The following is a 24214-nucleotide window of genomic DNA, read 5'->3' as shown; positions in this document are numbered from 1 at the left end:
TGTGATGATGGCCCCGCCACCTGAGAAGAGGAAGAGAGTGGTTTTGACTGTGGAGAAGAAGAGGGAGATATTAGACAAGGTGGATGCAGGATGGTCTACCTTATGCATCCTTCATGAATTCAGCCTGACCCGATCTACTTTGTTTGATATCAAGAGATCCCGCAACAAACTCATGCAGTACACGGCTGACTTCTCGTCGAAAAGCAAATGCAACGTGGAGAGGAAGATGATGTTTACTCCCAAGTTTGCTGAAGTCGACCGCTCCACATTGATTTGGTATCGACAGCAACATGCTGCTGGTGTGCTGGTGCGTGGCACGGAGCTGAATGCTGCTGCTGAGAAGTTCGCAAGGCTTCACAACACCCCAGACTTCAAGGCATCCAAAGGTTGGCTCTTCGCGTTCAAGTTACGACATGGCCTTACCAACCGTAAGTCTCATGGCGAAGCTTTGGACGCCAACGAGGATGGAGTAGAGGAGTTTCAGCACAAGATGAAGGGCTTGATTGACAGGGAGGGCCTCACTTTCAGTCAAGTCTACAATGCTGACTAAACTGGTTTATTCTATCACTCTTTGCCTACAAACACTCTAGCCGAGGGGACGGAGAAGTGTGTATCTGGCCGCAAGCTCTCCAAGCAACGGATATCTTCTTTGTGTTGTGCCAGTGCTAATGGCATTCACCAGCTTAAGCCTGTTATTGTTGGCCGTGCAAAGCAGCCTCAGTGTCTTCATGGGGTGATGGTTGTCCTTCCTGTCGTTTGGTACCATTCTTTGAAGGCATGGTTCACTGCCCAGATCTTCAAAGACTGGGTCCACCGCCATTTCTTCAAGGAGGTCATCCATTACCAGACAGAGAAACTGAGAATCCCACGCAACCAGGTAAAGGCCCTCCTTCTCCTCGACAATGCATCTGCTCACCTATGCGGCAAGGACTTGGTGGCTAAGAATGGGCGCATTAGGTGCATGTTTCTGCCACCTAATACGACTGCTCTCATCCAACCAATGGACCAAGGAGTGATCGTGGCAACGAAGAGGCTGTACTGATGGATGTTCCTGGACGAGGTGATGGTTGTTCTCGAGGACAAGGACGAGCGCAGGGAGGGACGGGACACGCGAGGCCAACGGACTTTGGAAAACCTTCGCCGCTACAACATCAAGTCTTCCATTTACAGCTGGGCCAGTACATGGAAGGAAGTCCCTGTCAAGACTCTAGAAAATGGTTTGTCTTGTCTGCTTCTCGGAACGGATGTGGAGCACGATTTCCTAGGTTTTGACGTGGATGATTTCCATGCATGTCTACTTGCGCATTGCGACGATGTTGATGTGGACGAAGTGCGTGAGTGGTTGGATGACGACGAGGGCAATCCTGGGTATCAGACCATGTCTGATATTGAGATCGCATCTTCAATTGCAGGTGTCAGTACCCAGCTAGAAGATTCCGACAAGGACAGCGATGATGATGTGGACTCCTCTCAGCGTGACACTACTCCAGCCATCCCCAAGCTGAGTGCACTTCGGGAACACTTAGAGTTTGTTCTCGACTACCTGGAACACCTGGACTGCGACAGGGAGATGGGGCCCTTGGGACTTATGGAAGAAGTGCGCGCTTTCAGGCAGCGCATCATTAATTGTCAAAATCGTCATTCCTTGCATCAATCAACCATTGACAGCTTTTTCAGACCCATGACCGCTGCTGTGCCCAGCACATCAGGCACGGTGGTCACCACTTGACGTGAGTTTGCGTCTCTCTTCAGAGTAATCTACAGTGGGTACTCCATCACCACGACCCAACGACGCACCCCTAGGCCACCTGCATCAGCTACTCTCAGACTCTGACAGTGATAAACGGCAAGAACTTCTCCACTAGACCACACGGGAATTTACAGTGTTGTGCAGTGAAAAAAAACAGTGCATAGTGTTAAGAATTAGAATTCTGAGTGCAAAGACTAAAGTGCAGAGTGCAACACTGATTTTATAGACTTTCAGTGTACAGTAGTGCAAATTAACTAGAGTGTGTTATGTTTAGAAAATGGATTTATGAGTGCAAAGACTTTAAGTGCAGAGTGCAACACTTATTTCATTAAGGTACAATGGAGCGCAAGTAAGACTAGAGTGCGCGGTGTTAAGAGAATGGAATTCTGAGTGCAAATGACTAAGTTCAGTGCAAGACTTCATGTACAGTGTACTGCAGGTGCTTCAGAAACTCCTTTTTACTGAGAGTCTGAGAGGAGGCGTGTTATTCATCAAGATGGCCAGGGACTTGTAAATACCCAGAATGTTTCATATTGTACTGTATTTTACATACTTACCTCTAAAACCTCATTTCACTCTTTTATATCCCTTATTGGTGTGAGCAGGGTCTTAGGTGCTATGCATGTGCAGTAGGGAGGTGTTTTTCTGAGTTAGGCTAGGTTAGGGTCCATAACTACCAGTCCAGGAGCCAGGGACTTGTAAGTACCCTGAATGTTTAATATTGTGTAAACTCACCTCTAAAACCTCATTCTCTGGTTCTTTTGCATTCATTCCAGTCTTTTATGTCCCTTATTGGTGTGATTTGGGTCTTAAATTGGTGCTATGCATGTCCAGAGGGAGTTGTATAGGTGTTTTTCTGAGTTAGGGTCCATAAGTACAAGTCCAGGAGGCTGGGGCCCACTATCCGGACGGGACCACTTTCCAGACATGCCTTTGGCTCTATTACATCGGATAGTGGAGGGATTACTGTATAACATTCGACAGGCTGTAAATTTCTTCATCAAAGCCTAGAATGATACAATACTGGCAACCATTAAGACGTGTGGTGCAGCGGCTGGTGCAGCGTGGGTGCTTTAAATGTGTTGCCGTGCCTCAGAACCCCTGCTATTTAAGTTCATCAGGCGTGTCATCTACTGTTTTTAAGGTGACTGACCATATTTTTGTTATTTTAGCTTTATCTGTAGTACAGGTCTCCCTCGCTTTACAATCGGTATGTGTTCCTAGAAGGGCAATCGTATACCAAAGTATCGTATAGCAACCTTAAGGTTTAATGGGAAAAACAAGGATGCATTCCTGGACTTCTATATAAGAAACCCAACACCCATACTAGTGATCTAATATGCAATAATAATGATGCTTTATGTATTGTAGTGCATCTGAATCATATATGAATGTACATTTGCAAACATAAAGACTTGAAATAGCATAAACAATGACATGAAATGCGGTACAATATGAAGATCAGGAAAAATAGTAATATCCTGGGCACTGATGCACACAGACGCACGGAGGTTGTAAGCTGAACAAGCGTGTAGGTGAGACTGGGCAGTGATGTGGTTTTGGGACAATTCGTCGTCAAAGAAATATCAAAATACTTTGCCGTCATTAATGAAGACAGCTATGGGTGACGCTAGAATATAATTCAAAGGCTGCTACAGCGAGGAAGAAACAAGTTAATTATTCACTAAAGGTGCAGCTAATAAATATCCAAAGCCAATGCAATTGAACATAGATTTTGATGGATCCCCCTGAAATATAGCTATTAAAGTATATATTAATTAATAATAAGTATATTTATAGAATGACAGAGAATCGTCCAGTGTGTGAATTGTCCTGACGGGGAATTGTCCACGTTTTGAGGGTGAATTGTCTGATGGCGAATTGACTTGATGGCGAATTGTCTTGGAACCAGTGATGCTTGGTTGGCGGAAGCATGGGAAACTGTGCGCACGGGGTGGGTATGCCACGCAGCTTGCAGGAGATCTGCCTGTGAGTGCGGAATTTCTCCACATTACCAATCGTAAATGCGGGGGAGCTCAATTGTAAAACAAATGATTGGTTCTAAAAAATAATGATCGTAAATGCAAAATATTGTAAAACGAAACCGTACAGTGAGGGAGACCTGTATATATCTTGAAAATTTTCCCTTTATTATATCTCTAAGGTTAATAAAACATCAAGGTTTGAGGGGTCCCGCCCCATATGTAAGTATTCCCATAAGGTTATGTATTAACAGTATGCGAAATCACAGTGTGCGAGGTCTTGGACCACTCATATACTTTCATACTGTGTGAGCCCACTGTATTTCAAAACTCTTGTGTACTTCCAAAAATTATAGTTTTAGAGTAATTTACTTTGGAATCTGGTACTTAGACTTGATTCTCCTCACCACCTCCACCATATTCATCGTAACATTTTATGGTGATCCCTTGGTTATTGTACTTAATTTGTACTGAGCCTAGTTCGTGATAACAAAATTTGCATGGTAACAGAAGCACAGAACATCTGGGATGTATCCTAATTGATACCAAGCACCCCACTCGTAATTTTCCCTTCTACAACAATATACAGTCACGTCACAGCTTATGCAAGGGTTATGTTCCTAAGGCCTCGCATAAAGCCAAAAATCACCCATAGCCAAAACACCCCACTTAACATCCCCTAAATTGTTCTTAAACTTAAAAAATAATAATAATATAATAATGATAATAATAACACAGTAGAATAAAATACACTTTCATAAAGATCTTTTAAAATAAAAGAGCTGAAGTTTGGCATTTCCCTATAAGTCTAATAACCATAGCAATTCGTCCTTTCGTCAGCTTTTTACTGTATTGTATAAATTTGTTTTTCACCATTATATTAAAATACCACCAATTACTATAATTTTCAGATATTGGGTTATTATAAACACAAACTCCGGTACGATACAGTACAGTACTGTACTTACATCTATTTTTAAAAAGTACCAAAAAGACTAGAATGAGTGTATGCTGCTTGCATCTGTGTAGCAGTCAGTTGCCCACATGTTTGAACACACACACACACACCAACAGAGAAATAATTGCTGAATCAGCGACGAAAAGAAAACCAGCCTATTTGTGATTATGTTAATAAGTGCGTGAGTGTGGTCCCGTCGGACAGTAGTTAAAAAAAACCATGGTGTCAGTCATAAAAAGAACAAGATATAGTGAAAATAGAAAATCTCCATATGGTTGAATCATGGCGGAAAGGGACAGTGCATTGTTTACAATCGGCAAGAGAGAGTTTGAGGGCTTCTCTGAAGAGGATGTGGGAAATGGAAGGATTAAGTTGAACCAAAGAAGAATAGGAGGTGTAGAGAAAACAGCGGAGAGGAATGTCCAGGAGATAATAAAGGTATGGGCAGTAATTAAAGTGTTACAGGAACGGACCATAGTGCAGGAAAACGAGATCAAAAGTTTACAGAATAAACTGGAAAAAATTTGTACACGCAGTGATGAACAAGAAAGAGAAGTTACTGACTTAAAAGTGAATAATGAATCAGCCTCTAATGAAATAAAACAGCTTAAGAAGAAGAAGAATAGGTTGGAAGAGGAAAGGGACAGGATGAAAAGCAAAATAGATGAGTATAAATCCAAATCAAGTTTACAGGATGAGCATATTAAAGAAATCAAGGAGCAACATAAGGGGTGGAAGAAAATTCAGGAAGAGGGAAATGTAAATTTGAAAGAGATTATAGAACAACAAAGCAAGGAAAAGGTGGAGAGGGAAATGGTTAGGGTACTGAGAAGAGAATCTTTAGTTAGGGATGTAGCAGATAAGAAAAAATGTGTAATAATTTTAGGAGTTATAGAAAAACGTATGACAATAAGATCAGAAAGAGAAAGATAAGAACTGAGTAAGGGTAAAGAAATAATATCAGTAGTCATGGAGGAAAACAACGAAGCTTAGGAAGAGATTGAAGAGGTGTTTAGGTTAGGAAAGTACGAGGAAGGAGAGGCAAGGCCATTGAAGGTAAAGTTTAATTCCCAGACAACAGTAAACAAAATTATCAGTAGAACATGGAAATTATCAGACAGGGAAGGATTAAAAAAATGTTTGGATAAGGAGAGCTGCATATGAGGAAGAAAGAGCTAAAATTAAAGAATTAGTAAAGGAAGCAAAGGTAAAAAACGAACACAGAACGGAGGAAAAGAAGACAGTGTTTTATTGGAGAGTCATGGATCAGAAATTAAGGAAGTGGTATCAGAGGGGAGAAGGAGAAAAGAGGGTATAAGAAACATCAAAAATAATTTGAAGGTGACATATACTAATGTTGATGGTTTAATATCAGCAAGGCTAGAAATCAACGATTTTTTGAAGGTACATGAACCTGATGTTATGTGCTTTGTAGAGACCAAGTTAAGAGAAGTTATTGATGTTCATATGAGAGATGGTAAATACAAACTGTGGAGAAGAGACAGAAAAGAAAAAATGGGAGGAGGAGTGATGATAGCAGTGAAGAACAAAATAAATGTAGATACTGTACTGTGGAAATGGGAGAAGGCAGGGCCGAAGTGATAAATATGAAATTAGAAACTGGAGAGAATAGCAAGAGAGATGTGGTAGTAGTATATGTTCCCCCTAAGACAAGGGCATGGAGTGATGATGAATACCAGGAAATGCTGTCAGACATGGCTAATTATTTACAGAAAATGATTGAGAAAAGCAACAATATAATTTTCATTGGTGACTTCAGTTGTAAAGAGGTGAACTGGGAGGAATGGGACTCAGGAGGCAGCGAAGATTCGTGGGGCACTGTATTATATAGCAATGAACATTACGTGTCAAGTGGGGTTGGTGGAGGATTATTGCCCCTCCCTGTAAAACAATTAACTCTAAGCCCTTGGCCACCCCGTTTGGGATATATGGCATCTGGCAATGAATGAATGAATAACATTGTGATGATGCGATGGGTCAAAGAAGAGACACGGTTCCGAGGTGAGGACACACCAGCAAGACTAGATTTATGTTTACCAAAGAACCCGATGTAATAGAATCCTTGAAATATCTGTGTCCTATTGGAAAAAGTGATCATGTGGTCATTGAGTTCCAGATGATAACAGGAAACGGGGAGCCAAGAGACGAGCTTTATAGGCAGGGAAGATACAACTTTGGGAAAGCAAGCTTTACAGAATTGAGAAAAATTTTCAAAAATGCAGATTGGAGAAACTTCAGAGAAACAAGAGAGATACAGAGGAAGTGGGATATTTTTCTAGAACTCTATAATTCGGGAGTGGAAAAATTTGTGCCAAGAGTAAGGGGGAAAGAAAACAGGAAAAAGGAGTGGTTTAATAGAAGGTATATGATAGCAAAAAAAGAGAGAGACACGGCATGGAACAATTGGAGAAAGAGAGGTAACAACAGAACAAAGGAAGAATATAAAAGAACTAGAAATGAATACACAGAAATACGTAGAGAGGAAGAAAGGAATTTTGAATAAGGCATAATAGACAAATGTAAGGATGAACCCAAACTGTTTTATGGATTTGTCAGTGGCAAACTGAAACAAATGGAAGGAATCACCAAACTGAAAGTAGAAGGAGAGGTCTATAAAGATGCAGCAATGCAAGCAGAAATAATGAACAAATGTTTCCAATCAGTTTTCACTAGTAAAAAGGAGTTTGTGGAAGGGGAGGGGGTAACTAGAAATGTAGTGATAAAAGATATAAAAGTGGAAGTACAGGAAGTATATAAATTACTGGAAACTCAAGATGTAAGGAAAGCCTCAGGACCAGATGGAATCTCTAATTGGGTACTGAAGGAATGCAGAGAACAACTGGCAGATAAGATTCACAGTTTAATTGTGTGTTCTCTGGAAGAGGGGAAAGTGCCTCAAGAATGGAAGAGGGCGAATGTGGTACCAATTTATAAGGGAGGAAACAGGGAAGAACCCCTGAATTATAGACCAGTGTCCCAAACCAGCATGGTCGCAAATTGTGCGAAAGAATTCTGAAAGATAGATGGATAAAATATCTGGAAGAGATGAATATTTTGGCTGATAGTTTGGATTTAGAAGTGGAAGGTCATGTGTTTCCAACTTGTTGAGTTATTACTCAAGAGTAATTGATGTGCTACAGGAAAGAGATGGTTGGGTGGATTGTGTGTATTTAGATATGGAGTAGGCCTTTGACAAGGTACCCCATAAGAGACTGATGTGGAAACTAGAGCATATAGGAGGACTGAAAGGGAACCTCCTGGAATGGATGAGAAACTTTTTGAGACAGACAAATGAGGACAGTAATAAAGGATAGGATGTCTGGATGGAGGAAAGTAACAAGTGGAGTCCCACAGGGCTCGGTGTTGGCGCCAGTAATTTTCCTGATTTACGTAAATGATATGGTAGATGGAGTGAACAGTTATTCAAGTCCGTTTGCTGATGATGCAAAGATCTTGAGGAAGGTAGAGGTTGAGAAGGATTGTAAAATGCTGCAGGAGGATCTGGATAGGATACGTGAATGAAGCCGGATGTGGGAAATGAAATTCAGTGCAAAGAAATGTAAAATATTGGAAATGGGTAAAAGTACCAAGAGGCCATCATTGAATTATTTGATGGGTAATGAGCCAATCACTGAAGTGAGAGAAAAGAAAGATTTGGGAGTGCTGGTCCAGGACAGTTTGTCACCTGAAAAACACATTAACAAGACAGTTAGGGAGACTTATAAACTCCTGACTAATATAAGAGTAGCTTCTCATTATAAGGATGAGGAGATGATGAAAAAATTGATAGTGGCCATGATTCGCCCCAGGTTAGAATATGCAGCAGTAGTGTGGTCCCCACACAAAAAGAAAGATATAAACAAGATTGAGAGAATATAAAAAACAGCAACCAAAATGGCCCCCAGTCTGGCAGATCTGTCGTACAGAGAGAGGCTGGAAAAGCTGGATTTGCCTTCCTTAGAAGAAAGGAGAAAGAGAGGCGACATGATTGCAGTGTTCAGGACCATGGTTGGAGTAGATAAAATTGACAAAGAAGATCTGTTTTTATGAGATAAGAGAGTAACAAGAGGACACAGAATGAAACTGAAGAAGCCAAGCTGCTTTAAGGATATCAAGAAATATAGTTTTCCTTATAGATGTATAGACCTGTGGAATAGCCTGGACAAAGAGATCGTCCAGTCTAAAAACTTAAACGAGTTTAAAGCTAAATTTGACTTATTGAGAAACAGAGACGGGACCCCACGAGCATAGCTCATTTCTTGTATATCACAATTAGGTAGATACAAACAGTTATCAGCGACAGTCGGTGTGTGGCTGGGCTTGCACCCGCCAACCTCCACACCACACTGCTACCCTCCCTGTACACACATCACTTATCACACAGTGTCAGAACTTGTACACAGTAAGTTCCATTAATTTACTGGTCGAATTTTATGAATCAAATGAATTTCATTTTGGAAGGAGCAAGTTGTTGTCAGTTGAGACCCAAGTGAGATATTGCCGCTAGGACGGACCCGTGAAGACTGATAAAAAGGAGGTGCGTTTGGTGGCTGCTGTGGTGTCACTGGCAAGCAAGTCTAGAAATGGTGCAGTATTTGAATTTTAATGTGCACCAGCACTTTGATGTTAAAAAATAAATAAATAAATATTTGTACTGTATTATAAACTACGTACTGAAAATCACAAGTTAAATTTGCATAAATTGCAGCATTTCTGTACTTGCAATCCATTGTACTTACTCTCATGGTAAGTACAGGCTGTCCCCAACTTATGGAAATAATTGGTTCGTGAAGGTCTGTCGTAAGTCATTTTTTTTTCATGTCTCTCTCTCTCTCTCTCCAACCCAACCCAAATCCCATAATTACTAAGAACACAAAGTTCTTTCCCTCTACCCCATCTCGTTTCTACTCCATACCTACTTCTGTTCTGTTCTCTGTCTCTCTCTGTCTGTCTGCCTCTCTCTGTCTCTCTCTCTCTCTCTCTCTCTCTCTCTCTCACCAATCTAACCCTCATCCCATAAAATTTGTTTCCCTCTACCCCTATCACCTTTCTACTTCATACCTACTTCCTCTCTCTCTCTCTCTCTCTCTCTCTCTCTCTCTCTCCAGATTAAAGCCCAGTATTGTCTTCACTCCTCCACTTATCCCCTACCCTTCCCTGAACTGCAGTTATCACCTCACCTTCTTGTCAGTGTCTTCACCTGACCCCATCCTTCCTTGCTATGACCGACCATTCCCCCCACACACACAATTTTTTTTGTATCTGCAGATTTTTCGTAAGTTGATCCTTTGTAAGTAGGGATCTGACTGTATCAGCTACACACATAACCATGGTTAAGTTAATAGGAGATTATGAAATGGTCACAATATGGAAGAAACACATACCATAGAAAGTCCTGAGCTGGGCTTAAGATAAGGGGTTCTGAGACTGGGGGTGGAGAGATAGTGGTCTCCACCACTTGGGATATCTTTCAGTTCCTGAAAACCATCAGAAACCACAGATTTTGCACTATCATTATTGGCAGAAGCCAGCTCATGTGCACAATGACGATTTTGTATAGCCTAAAAATGCGTGATAACGGCAGGAGTGCAGATATTCATCTTGCAGTAATAACAGAAACTGCTATTACCAGATGCTTGATAATGAAGGGGTCGCTGTACCGTTCATTAGAACTTCTCACCACTGGTAAAATAAAATACATTCAGACCTTGCGTAAAGTGGTAAATATAGCCACAACATGGACTGCAGTACTCAAAACCATGGCAGTCAGACAATATGCTTATTTGTATACCTGTACTTGCACAACATTTCCATAAGTCTTTTTCCCTATCTGTCCACCCTGTCCCACAATATCAACCTTGACTGACACCCATCATCATGCAATTGCTATAGCAACAAAACATATATGTCTGTCTATCTATCTATCTATCTATCTATTGCCAGACACCTTAATCCCGGAAAAGGTGGCCACAAACAAATTGCCTCCATATCACCCTGTCCCCTGCCATTTCACTGCCCTGCTTCCAGCTCACACCCCCCTCTCTTATATACCTTTCCATTCCATCCCTCCAATCTCATCCTTGGCTTCCCCCTCCCTCTTCTCCCCTCCACCTCACTCACATATACTTTACTCATCAGTCTCTCACTCTTCATCCTCTCCACATGGCCAAACCACCTCAGTGTGTTTCTCCTAATGCTTCCCATCACATCCATCCTCATCACAAAGCTCCTTCACATCCTCATTTGTCAGTCTGTCTCTCCACGTGACTCCACAGGCTCCTCTCAAAGAACTCATTATGTTATGTTAATGTTTTCGTTTTTCGTTTTTCGTTTTTAAAGGCTCCAACATGCTTGCATGTGTCGGCCTTGGTCACCTAATGGCGGCTCTCCATGCTGCACGATTCATTGCAGCCTCCCTGTTCAGTCCCTTAGCCCTAAGGTCACACTTAATGACCTCGTCCCATGTCTTTCTCGGTCTACCCCTCATAACCCCACCCCCAATATTAACACTTCTCACCTTCCTCACCCAACTATCATCCCCCATCCTCTCCACATGTCCAAACCACCTCAATCTACCTCTCCTCATCACAACACCAATACACTCCAGTCCCATCCTACCTCTCAACTCTTCCATTGTAAACCCAGCCCCTCCAGGCCTTGGACGCAGGGACGCACTGCACATCCACCTAATCATTGTCATTTCTGTACGTCTGAGCCGGCGAATGTCTTCCTCCTTCACTGCCCAGGTCTCACTGCCATACAGCATTACACTCCTAACACACGCTGCATACAAAGACCCCTTAGCACGTAGGGAGAGCCCCCTCAATGTCAGGAGAGGCAAGAGCTCCCTGAACTTCTTCCAACCACTTCTCACCCTAGCCACAGAGCTAGCTCCAGCCCCACCTCCAGCACACAACATGTCTCCTAAATAACAAAACTCTTCCACACACTCAAGAGATTCACCAGCAAGTTCAATTCTTTCACGTCTGACGATCTCCACCTGCTCACCCCGGCACGCCGTACACATAAAATCAGCATTATCTCGCAGTCTACCTCTGATACCACTACATCTCTTATGCACCCATTTATCACACACACCGCACAAGATGGAATTACTTCCCACGCCCTTGTGGCAAACTGCACATGGCCACTCTCCCTCGTCTTTGACAGTACCGCCACCAACCCTAGATATCATCACTTTTGTTTTATCTGCATTTACCCTTAAACCCTTTTGCCCCATACCATCTCTCCACTTCCTAAACCTTTCCTCCGCCTCCCTTTCATTCTCTGCAATCAACACCAAATCATCAGCATACAACAACTCCCACGGAGTCCGTTTCTAAAGTCACGTGAAAGGGCTTCAAGTACCATGATAAACAACATGGGACTCAAGACTGACCCCTGATGCACACCAACATTCACGGAAAACTCATCACTCAAATCTCCATTCACTCTCACCTGGGTGTGAGCACCCACATACATGGCCATAACCACCCTAACCAGCCACTCCTCCAAGCCAAGCTTTCTCATTGCCCACTTCACCACCTCTCTAGGGACTCTGTCAAAGGCCTTTTCTAAATCAACAAAAACAAAATAAAGATCCCTTCTCCTACCAATATATTTTTCCTGAAGCTGTCGAACAATGAATATGGCATCAGTGGTCCCCCTACCTGGCATAAACCCAAACTGCATCTCATCAATATTCACTCTTTCTCTAATCATACCTTCTAAAACTCTCTCCATTACCTTCATTATCTGATCTAAAAGCTTTATACCTCTATAATTCCCTCTTTCCAGGGCATCACCCTTCCCTTTATACACATTTACAATTACACTCTTCAGCCAATCATCTGGGACAACACACTCATAAATAATCCTATTTATCAGGTCAGTGACTAAACTCACCCCTATATCGCCTGAGGCCTTCAACATTTCGGCAGTCAACCCAGACACACCTGCTGCCTTCCCCACCCTCATCCTGCCTATTGCCTCACTCACAGTAGCATCATCAATCAAAGGCCAAGGGCCAGACACTGGATCTGCTGGCTCCAAACCTTCCCTGTCCCAGTCAAACTCCTCATTCAACAACCGGTTATAATGCTCTCTCCATGCATCTTTAATATCCTCACTGTTCACCACTACCCATCCTTCATCATTCTTCACACACTGCTCACCTATGATATCCCGATTATCCCTCTTCACCTGACCTGCCACCCTAAATATATTTTTCCTTTCCCCATGATTTAGGTTATCAAGTAATTGTCTCTGTGACTCAGACTTTGCCCTGTATACCTCTCTCCTAGCCCTACGCTTGGCAGCCAAATATTCCTCTTTGCTACCACCCTTCTTCCATTCCCAGAAAAGCCTTCTTTTCTCCTTAATTGCAGCTTCTACACCCTCATCCCACCACCAAATTACTTTATGTCTTGGTGGTCCTCTTGTCCAGCCGCATGTTACATCAGTAACTCTCAAGAAATTGTTCTTGAGGGCTCTGTACTGTTCATTAACGCCTCTGTCTACAGCTCCCTGTTCAGCCACCACTCTCCTCAACTCGCTATAGAAGGCATCCCTTACTACTTGGTTTTTCAGCTTCCATATTTTCCTCCTAGGTACATAAGTCCTCTTTTTCATCATTTGTTCTTTAAGCACCATATCACAAATCAATAGTTTGTGCTGCTGCACACACTCCTCACTTCCTATAACTTTAACATCCCTCACTAACCTCCTATCGGCCCTCCTAACCAGAAAATAATCTATCTGACTGCTATTTCCCCCAGACTCATACGTAATTAACCTACTGTCTCTTTTCCTAAAATATGTGTTGCACACAATCATGTCCGTTGCCTCCCCAAACTCGAGTATCCTTTCCCCTTCTGCATTCCTTAGACCATATGCACATCCCCCATGCACTCCTTCATAACCTTGGGCTGCTTCACCTACATGACCATTTAAGTCCCCTCCCAAAATCACTATCTCATCATCCCGCATACCACCCACTACACGTATTAAATCATCCCAAAATCTATCTTTCTCTGATTCATCCAATCCTGCCTGTGGAGCATATGCCGATATAATCACAGCTATCTTTCTTCCCAACAGAATTTTCACAACCAATATCCTATCGCTTACTCTCAAAACATTCATAACATATTCCACCCATTTCTCCGCAACCATCACACCAACACCTCCATATCCGTCTGTCCTCCCCTGCCAAAACAACTTATAGCAACAGTCCTTCCCAACAATCTTTCTGGCTGATCCACCCCTGTACCGGACTTCCTGCAAACACGCCACGTCCACCCACCTCCTACTGAATGCCTCAACGACTTCCCCTGCTCTTCCCCTCAAACTTCCCACATTCCATGAACCCACCCTCATCCCCATGGGTGATTTACTGTCCTCAGGCTTGCTTTGAAACCTTTTTTGTTTTGTCATCTTCAGTATTAATAAATGGGGACAGACACAGCACAGGTCCCACTCACCGCACAATCCCAGGTCCAGGCAATGGATCTGGGACCCCTAGCCCACCAGCTTACCAGTGGCTGTGGTAGTGGCCTCGGGGCACCCTGCCAGGACAGCTGCAGGGACACCCTCCAAGCGCGTCTTGGCACTGCAACTATCCCGCCATTATACACCCACTGATAGGGCAGCCTCCTGGGACGCTACTCCCAGGTTCGGGCCCCTCTCTATTGGGCGGAAGCGGCAGCCTGGGAACCGCAATGCCCTGTACCCTCTAGCACAGGCCCGAGCCCCATCTCGCCCTGGACCCATGATCTATGCCGGCGGAACCCCCGCCACGCCTCCCCCCAGAAGTCCGCCACTAGGTAGCGGGGGCAAAGTTTTCTGGCCGCATGCCCTTGCTGGCGCCAACCCCTGTAACGTAGTGGGATACGTTGTGTGAAATGTAAAGTGCATGTGGTGTAGTGCATAGATAGTTAGAGGAAATGTTTGGGAGAGTATGCTGGTCTACTCTCCATGTTACTGTCACACTGAAAAGGTCAGCAAAGGGGGATGGTTAGATAGCTAGTGAAACAGGAGCTCCAGCTCTCCCTATCACCAGCATTCCCATTCCCCTCGGGAGTACTACCCTGTTCGGCCCGTGCTACGGCCTCCTGTTTTGTAATTGTCATATGTTTAATTGTCATATGTTTTGTGTGAAATGAAACAAAACATCCATCCATCATCCATTCGTACTTTGTCCCATGAGGAGCGTAGGAGCCCGGAGCTAGGCAAGTTGGTCATGACATTTAAGATGAGAGTGAGGAGGCCTCACTCATCCCTGAGTGGCATTACTTGAGCAATAACTACAAACACCCCTTGGATATAAACCTTCATCGGCTCAATCCAATTGGAGCGCCGCAATTACCCACTAAACACCCAGGTGCCATAATTTTGTTACATGGGTACCACCCAGCGTGGTGAATGGTTTCCTGGTGCACATAAAACCCTTCAGCTTGTCACTTTGTGTACAGTCACCCATAGGCAGAAGGAAAAGGAAAGAATGAAGGAAAGAAAGATATAAGAGGGAGTGTAAAGTCACCCTTAGGCAGAAGGACGAGGAAAGAATGAAGGAAAGAAAGACAGAAGAGGAAGGAAGGAAAGGAGGGAGGAGAGGAAAGGGCAGACACCTGAGAGTAGCACTGCGTCAAGTGAGTGGATGGTGAGTGCCTTCCACCTTCCACTAAACAAAACATATGACAGTTAAAAAACATTAACATAGCAGTAACAAAACCTGGGTTGCGTATTGATGTGATGATGTTGCGTATCTCCTCAGCAGTCTTCCCCCACCCCCAACCACTGATGTTGTCATGGCATGGCTAAGAGTCAGTGACCTCTCTCAGCACTTACAAACACAAAAAAATCACACTACAGTAAAGCAACTAGACGTTGGTGAGATGTGAGGGATGAAGTGGGAGTGGGACCAGGGCTGCCGATTTTCATGTGTGTTATGGCATCACATTCTAATGTGATGTCTACTGCTCATGTTTATTATGAATTGTTATTATTATGAATAGGTAAGTGGCATTGCAACATAACTTAAAAATTAAAAAAGAATTTGCTAAAATGATGCATTACCATTTCTAAATGTCATTTGTGCATAAGAAAAAACAATACTTGCTGTTTGCACCTACTGTACGCATTTGTGAAGCCTTAGTATGACATACAGGGTATATTAAGCTGTTGCAATGGTTGGTGTGGTAATTCATAGCAGTCATACAGTTGTGAATGTCCGCATACTGGGAGCATTAGTTATCCCTTTACATTCAAAGCAGACAATGTGCTGTATCCAAATGATGCAGAGAAAATGTGTGCATGGTAAGCCACAGTACTATGATCCAGAAGTATCAGGTGTCATATATAATGGAAAATAAAGGTCAGTAGCCATACAACCTACCAGGATGTGACGTGCTGTGGCTTATAGATTTTCCAGACATTCATCATTCATTCATCATCCAATCCTACGTTGCCCCACGAGGAGCATAGGAGCCCAGGCCTAGGCAAGGTCCTGACATCTAAGATGAGAGTGACCAGCCTCACTCATCTCTGAGTGGCATTACATGAACAATAAACCCCATCCACCCCTTGGGTATAAACCTTCACCGGCACAATCCGATTGCAGCTCTGTAATTGCCCACTAAACCAACAGGTGCCAAAATTTGGTTATATGGTTGCCCCCCAGCATAGTAAATGGTTTCCTGGTGTACAGGAAACCATTTGGCTTGTCACCCAGTGTAGAGTCACCCATAGGCAGAAGGAAGAGGAAAGAATGAAGGAAAGAATCGCAGGTAAGCCATTTTACCCTCCTATGGTACAGGCAAGAATGGTCACCCTCTCCTCAACGGTTAATACCATGTCACTCATACAGACTGTATCATGTTATGTCAATAATGATGATGATTAAAAATATGCTAAACACATCATACTATATTGAGATTTATTACGATATGCAGTCAACTCATGCACAGGCGCCCCCCCCCCCAAAGTTCCAACTTACATCATCGACTCCTCCCCCTCCCCCCCAAAGCTAACAGACGATATCCTACCAAATGGCAGCTCTGAGTGGAACTGTGGAAGTTAAGTCAAGCCAACCATGTACAGCATGAGATGAATTGAGCTGTCAGTCACAGTGAGTTAGGTGCATGATGTCACTGCATGGGAATGAACTGCGCAATTTTGAGACAAACCCTGTGTTACTCAAGGTTTGTCACAGAGTTGGTGATTGTATAGCTTCAAAACCACGTTACTCAGTGCCATGTTATTGGAGATTTGAGTGTAGTTTACATTCAATGTACCCCAGAATATGCTGTGAATCCTTCTTCCTTTTTAAAAAGTAACATCTTCACACATTTCTTACTCTCTCTGTATTTCCTTTTCATTTATCAGAATTCCTTTTTTTCCATCCATCTTAGTGACTTTACCAATTTTATCTCCGGTGTACTTTCAGCCTCCACATACTACTAAGCTGTCCCCATCTGAATACTGTAGTTGATACCATTGCAGCTAACACAGTTTAGCATATTTAACCAAACACTTCATGTATGCCTTCCACAAATTTTCTTAATCCAAATGCTCTCAATTCATTAATCCTGAATTAAAATTCCTCCACTTTTGTTCATACTGATCTCCAGATGATTTGTTGCTCAGCTTTTCCTTTTGGAATCTTTCCCTTTGAGTACCCCACACACTCACTGTCTTCCATGTTCCTCTTACCATAATTTCAGCTTGCATAATGCAGTTAAATGACTGTCATGCAGTACATGTATTTCTGAAGTCTTAATGCACTTTCATTTATTTTACAGTGCAGTATAAATCATCAGATTATGTTTATTTACAGACTTAATTCAAGATGCAGCTTCAAAAGGTTTAGGTGTTGTATATGAATGCTGCTCAGAAGCAACAAGACAGTCGATGGTGGAGGGATTGGTACAGACATTGACAGAAGGCAAGCGCAGCATACAAAATGTTACTGAGGATACACGTATCTTCCAGGAGGGGGAGTTAGGCAAAGCTCCCTCAGGGTAAGCAGTCTGCATAGATGTAGTTTAAATACTTAGAGTTATTACAATATATGTAGATTAGGGAAAACTATTTATCATGAATGTCAGTAATCTTAATAATTATTTGTTTTTCATCACTGCACAGACATCTTTTATGCATTCACTTGCTGTTGGAAGACAAGCGTATACACCTTGGTCCCAGTTAGCTTGTGATCAAATAGCATGATTCACAAATAGCGTGAGCTGTCTGTTAATATCCTCAACATCTGATATTAACAATGCTGGTGAAACCACCACGACAGGAGATGCAATTACTGCAACATGTATCAAGGATGCATTACAGGAGGCGAGATACGAGAAGGTTACACCAATGCCAGCAACATCAAAAACACCAGGAGAGCTCTCCATGGTGCAGATCAGCCGAATCTTGGCTGCAGTAGATGCCTTAACCCTTTGGCTGCAGCAGCCTTGACGAAAGCTTATGTGCTCAGTGCTGAGAAATAAGGAAAAAACAGTGTGTTTTCAACTTGTGTTTTAATGTACCTATCATTAATCTTAAGAGCTAAAATTTTTGTCAGAGAAGCTTCAATCTTTTTATCGTTGTTTGCAACAAACTGCATGTCTGTAGGTACTCCCAGCCTGGAGAATGATTTGAGAGAATACAAGGTGTGTTTTGACCGTCTGACGCTGGAAGTAGCCCAGTGAGGCGGAAATATCCACCAAACCACAAGATTTTTTTCATACAAATTAGGGCTACTGCCATGTTGTCACATCACAATAATTACAATAATAATATTAAAAACACACACACACACACACATACACACACACTGGGAGTCAGAGATAGCAGACGTGCGACGTCGGCGCTCCGTACCGAGCCAGCACGGCCAGTGGCATTACCTAAATTAGTATCTTTATATGAGTCAAGCTCTGTACCAGGTTAGACTAAATGATTTTCCATTATTAAAAGGAAAAAAATAATAAGAAGTTTAAACAAGACTTGTTCAAACAGAAAAGAGAACCAAGAGGCGAAAGAATGCGCTCAGTCAGCTGAGGTTTGTTTAGACTACAGCTGCACGGGGAATGTAAGTACATGTACTCTGTGCTTTTGGTATTGCAAAATGAACACATGCTTTAGTAAAGCAAATTTGGAAAAGAAAAGGGATAAAGGTAGAAAGCAAGATGATGATTTCTACCAAGAACTGGTTGAAGTGGAGACTCACAATAGACTGGTTGAACATGTATACAAACTAGAAATGGCTTTCAAAAATGAAATTGATGAAATAAAGAAGCAGATGCACTTGTAAAAGGAAGAAATACAAAAACTAGGAAGGGAGGCCAACAAGAAAGACACAGCCATCAGTGAACTAACAGTGGAATTGAGTACACTTAGGAAGAAAATGAGTGAAATGGCAAGTACAGTAGTCAATCACGAGAGTGTTATGGAAGAGTTAAAAAATGATACAGAGACAATTAGGCAAGTAAGCAGTCTGATAGACCAGAGCAGTGATATTGAGGAGAAGATAACACAGATGAATGAAGCTGTGCAAAGCTACAAAAATGATGTGGAAACCACATATGCTGAAATGGTGAAAGTAAAGAAAGACTTAGAAACAAGGTTGGAAGAAAAAAAGCATTAACCCCTTAACCGCGGGGCATGACTTTTGTGACGCGTGGGAGCAAAGGATCATACCACAGGGCGTCACTTTTGTGATTCTGTGTTATTTTGAATTCACCCAGGCTTTCAAGTGGTGGCTTGTATCGTCTATCAGTACTGCCAGTGTCCAACACTAGTCAGCACTCCTAATCTCATTTGTACTCCCATCCATTGTTGACAATTTAGCCATTTCTCCCCGTTCTTGACTCCCCTTCCTACCTCCCCTCCATTACCCTATCCTCTCGCCTGCCCGGCCGTGCTACGCTAAGTAAATCTTCCCTGGAATTTTTCACTGATTTCATCCATTGAAATAAGCCCTATGCCCTATTCTTATACCAAATAATATATACAAGAAAGAAATAAGGTAAGTGAGAGTGCCATACACCTGGAATTGGCTAATTATCACCTGACAGCACCTCACGTGCACTCGTTCGCTAATTTTCGCTGTTTATTTCCCCTTGAAATATGCCGTATAATCTATTTTCGTAATAAATATACATATAAGGAGGGAAGGGAGAAGCCTAAGTGATATTTACATTCACCTGGAACTACCAAATTTATAATGTATTGTCTAGATTTCCTGCCAATCATTTCACTGCTATATATTAGCTGCTGTCAAGAGGCTAACATTGGCAGTAATGCATTTCCCTAGGTAGGCCACCACCCTGACCCACCCTTATCAGTTCACTCTCATCTTCCAATGTGAAGGAAACGTCTGTTTGCTCTTGCTAACTTCAGGCACTTTTCACCCCCATGCAAAGAGCCCTGTGACCTGTACCCCCTACTAAACCTCGTGTGGAAAGAGGTAAAGGGCTGACAATTAATAAAAGAGTGACTACGATCTTTCTGTTGAGTAAAACAGTGCAAGTGGTGTTGTAAATAATGTGTAAGCAGCAAGTGAAAATAATGAATGTAAATATACGTGAACAGTGGATTATAAGTTACTTCAAGTGACAGTGCATAACACAGTGTAAATAAAATAGAAATGTAAATAACGTAAATAAAATAAAGAACGTAAATAGAAATGTAATTGCGTAGTACTGTATTATAAGAATATGAGTATATACCTTCGGAGTAATGAAAGTGAAAGTTTCACTCTAGCATGTCTGAATACTGTGAGTTATGAGAGTGAAGGTGAAAGTGACATTCACTCTCAGTGCTAGTATACAGGACGAGAAAGTGAATGCTACGTATTTTACTGAAAGAAATTGAATCCCTACAGTGACTAAACTAATACTACTGAAGGAAACTTATGGATAAAGACTGTAGATATATATAAGTGTTATATAGTAATAGAAATATACAGTGTGAGGGGTTTTATGAATAATAAATGACAGAATACCAACAGCGAACTAGCGCAAGTGGGAAGGTCATACGCGCTCGTAATTTTCATTGCTTTCACAGTGGTTTTTATTTGGAGTATGGATCCCAAACTACTTGATAATCATAGAGTAGTGTTTATAGTGTTAATATCTGGCTGTGGTAATCATATTACGGGTTGTCGGGAAGTGTAAAGTGGAGACTTCGTTACCCAACTTCAGAGGTCTCCACAAGTCCTACGGTAATCGACAAAGGCTCAACAAACATCCCAGGAGAAAGCTGAAGGTATGTGCCATATGCATATGTAATTTTAATATTCTAGGACTAATAAATTTTTTTGGCAAATATTTTTTGAGAGTCTGTCGGAGCCCTAATAACCCCGCGGGAAACGCAAAACATTGGGAAACATGCCCGCGGTGTAAGGGTTAAACAGGAAGTGAAAAGAATAATCCAAAACAATCCAAAGTTAGTCAGAGATTCAGTAGATATAAACAAATCTATAGTAATCACTGGTATAGAAGAGGAAGAAGTAAAAAACAAGATCACGAGACAAAAAGGAGATGGCAAATGTAATGAGCTTACTGAAAGAAGTATCAGAGGAAATCGGTAGTAAAGACATAGAGGAACACAAAAGGTTAGGGAAATACGAGAAAAGCAAGACCAGACCTCTAAAGGTGACTTTCCAGAGTGTAAACACTGTGGAGGAGATACTAAAAAATGCAAAGAATCTTATGGAAAAAGAGGAGTTCAAAAATGTATGGATAAAAAGATGCCTAACACAAGAGGAACTGGAATTACTGAAAGAGAAGAGGGAGGAAGCAAAAACAAAAAATGAGGGAAGATCAGAAGAGGAGAAGAACACATTTTTTTTTACAAAGTAATAGGATTGCAGGTACGAAAGTGGTACACAAACAGGAGGGAATAAAAAGGAGGAAGGTAGTAGAACCATGTCATGACAAGTATATAAACAAGATGATAAAGTTGATGTACTCAAATGTGGATGGAATGGTATCTAAATTACTCGAGATGAATGATTATGTCAGAGAAAATGAACCACAAATAATATGCCAAACTGAAACAAAATTAACACCAAGGATATCCAGTGACATACTAAACTTAGAGGAATACAATATATGGAGAAGAGACAGAAATTTAAAAAAAGGAGGAGGAATTATATTATTAACTAAGAAAAATCTAAAAGTCAATGAAATAAAACTACATATACCATCACAAGTAGAACTGATTGCAGTAGAGATCAACACATCTGAAGGGAAAGTAATTGTAGCCAATTTGTACATGCCACCCAGATCAAACACATGGGAAAGAGACGAATATGAGGACCTGGCAGAGAGTACAATTCAGAGTTTAAGATCATTACTACATAAAATGGAAGAGAAATCGGAAAGAATTATACTAACTGGAGATTTTAATACAAATATAAATTGGAATACTCTAGATATAATTAGCCAAGAAAGCTGTTGGAACCAAAAGCTCCTGGATCTCGTGCAAGAGTTTTTCCTAATGCAACATGTGAGGGAAACCACCAGAAAAAGAGGACTCGATGTACCTTCAGTGCTAGATCTAATATTTACTAGGCAAGAAAATGATATTGACAGTTTAATATATCACCCTCCACTCGGCAAAAGCGATCATGCAGTACTAAATTACAACTTCAGGATAGCATATGACATAGTTAACAGCAATGAAAGTTACAAAAAGAGCCTAAACTATAAAAAGGGAAATTATCAAGACCTAAAGAAGTATTTCTTAGATGTTGATTGGGAAAATGAGCTTAGAGGACAAGATTTAAATGCTGTATATAAAAAATTATGTGAATTTTATGAAATAGGAGTCCAAAAGTACATCCCACAGCACAAAGAAGCAGATAAGAAAATACAGAAATGGTTCAATATAGAATGTAAAAATTCAAAAGAAAGAAGAGATTTGTTGTGGAATAGATACAGAAGACACAATAGTGAAATGAGCTTAGAGGACAAGATTTAAATGCTGTATATAAAAAATTCTGTGAATTTTATGAAATAGGAGTCCAAAAGTACATCCCACAGCACAAAGAAGCAGATAAGAAAATACAGAAATGGTTCAATATAGAATGTAAAAATTCAAAAGAAAGAAAAGATTTGTTGTGGAATAGATACAGAAGACACAATAGTGAAAGGGCGTATAATAATTACAAACAGGCAAGAAACGATTATACAAGAATAAGGAGGGAAGCCCAAAAACAGGTTGAGGAGGATATAATAAATAAAATTAGTGATCAACCAAAGCTGTTTTACAGCTACATAAGAAGCAAAACCAAAGTAAAAGATATAATACAATCCATTACGGACGAGGGAATCACTTATACACAAGAAAAAGATATTTGTGAAGCACTAAATAAGAATTTCCAATTAGTTTTTACAGAACAAAAAAATTTTGAGAGGGACTATGTGGAACATGCATGTCCACACATACTACCAGATATACAAATAGCAGAAAAAGTAATACAGGAGGAGTTAAGTAACTTAGACAGAGGAAAAGCAAGTGGTCCTGATGAAATTTCATGTTGGGTACTACGAGAATGTGCAAAGGAGTTAAGTAAACCATTATTTTTAATTTTCAAGAAATCCTTGAGTCAAGGTAAACTACCTGATATTTGGAAGAAATCAAATATTGTCCCCATATTCAAGAAAGGAAATAGACAAAATCCACTCAGCTACTGACCAGTATCACTGACCAGTGTTGTAAGCAAGGTATTAGAAAAGCTTATAAGAAAAGCTTGGGTAAATCATCTAGAAGAACACAGTATGATAACAGAAGGACAGTTTGGTTTCAGAAAAGGAAAATCATATGTTACTAATCTGTTGAGCTAATATGACAGAGTAACAAACACAATACAGGAAAGAGAAGGATGGATGGACAGTATCTATTTAGATTTCAAGAAAGCTTTTGACACAGTACCACACCAAAGACTTTTATGAAAACTGTACCATCAAGGAGGAATTCGAGGCAAACTGTTTTGTTGGATGCAAGATTTTCTCAGAAAAATGAGAACAGTACTAAGAGGAAACTACTCATCATGGAAAGAAGTGACTAGTGGAGTACTACAGGGTTCAGTGCTGGCACCAATCATGTTTTTAGGGTATATAAATGATATAAACAGTAACACTGGAAATGAGAGCTATCTGAATATGTTTGCAGATGATGCAAAAATACAAAGGAGAATTACTAACACAGACTCTTGTAAAGAGCTACAAGAAGAATTAAATAAACTCCATGAATGGAGTAATACATGGCAAATGGAATTCAATGTGGACAAGTGTCATGTAATCAAGTTTGGTAAAAGTGGAAAAAGACCTGATTGGGATTATAAGTTAGGAAATAAAACCCTATACACATCAGAAAGAGAGAAGGATCTAGATGTGATTATCAGTAACAGACTATCTCCGGCTGACCACATCAGCGAGAAGGTACGGAACATGTATACAATGCATTCAAATATGAGAATAGCATTCACATACATAAATGAAG

The 24214-nt window shown here is 41.3% G+C and overlaps 1 protein-coding gene across 1 annotated transcript in view; it reads left to right on the top strand.

Moving 5' to 3' along the window:
* The window catches only part of LOC145393503 (proteasome adapter and scaffold protein ECM29), an 835694-nt gene that overhangs the window by 592770 nt on the left and 218710 nt on the right, over window positions 1-24214 (top strand). Inside the window, exon 18 of the mRNA XM_080267631.1 lies at window positions 17547-17730. Coding sequence (XP_080123757.1) covers window positions 17547-17730 — 184 coding nt within the window. The remainder of the gene's footprint in view (window positions 1-17546; window positions 17731-24214) is intronic.

Source organism: Coenobita brevimanus, chromosome 24 (genome assembly GCF_032717465.1).
Source record: "Coenobita brevimanus isolate Jiangsu-jjx chromosome 24, ASM3271746v2, whole genome shotgun sequence".
NCBI lineage: Eukaryota > Metazoa > Arthropoda > Malacostraca > Decapoda > Coenobitidae > Coenobita > Coenobita brevimanus.
This window is presented reverse-complemented; position numbering and strand designations above follow the sequence as displayed.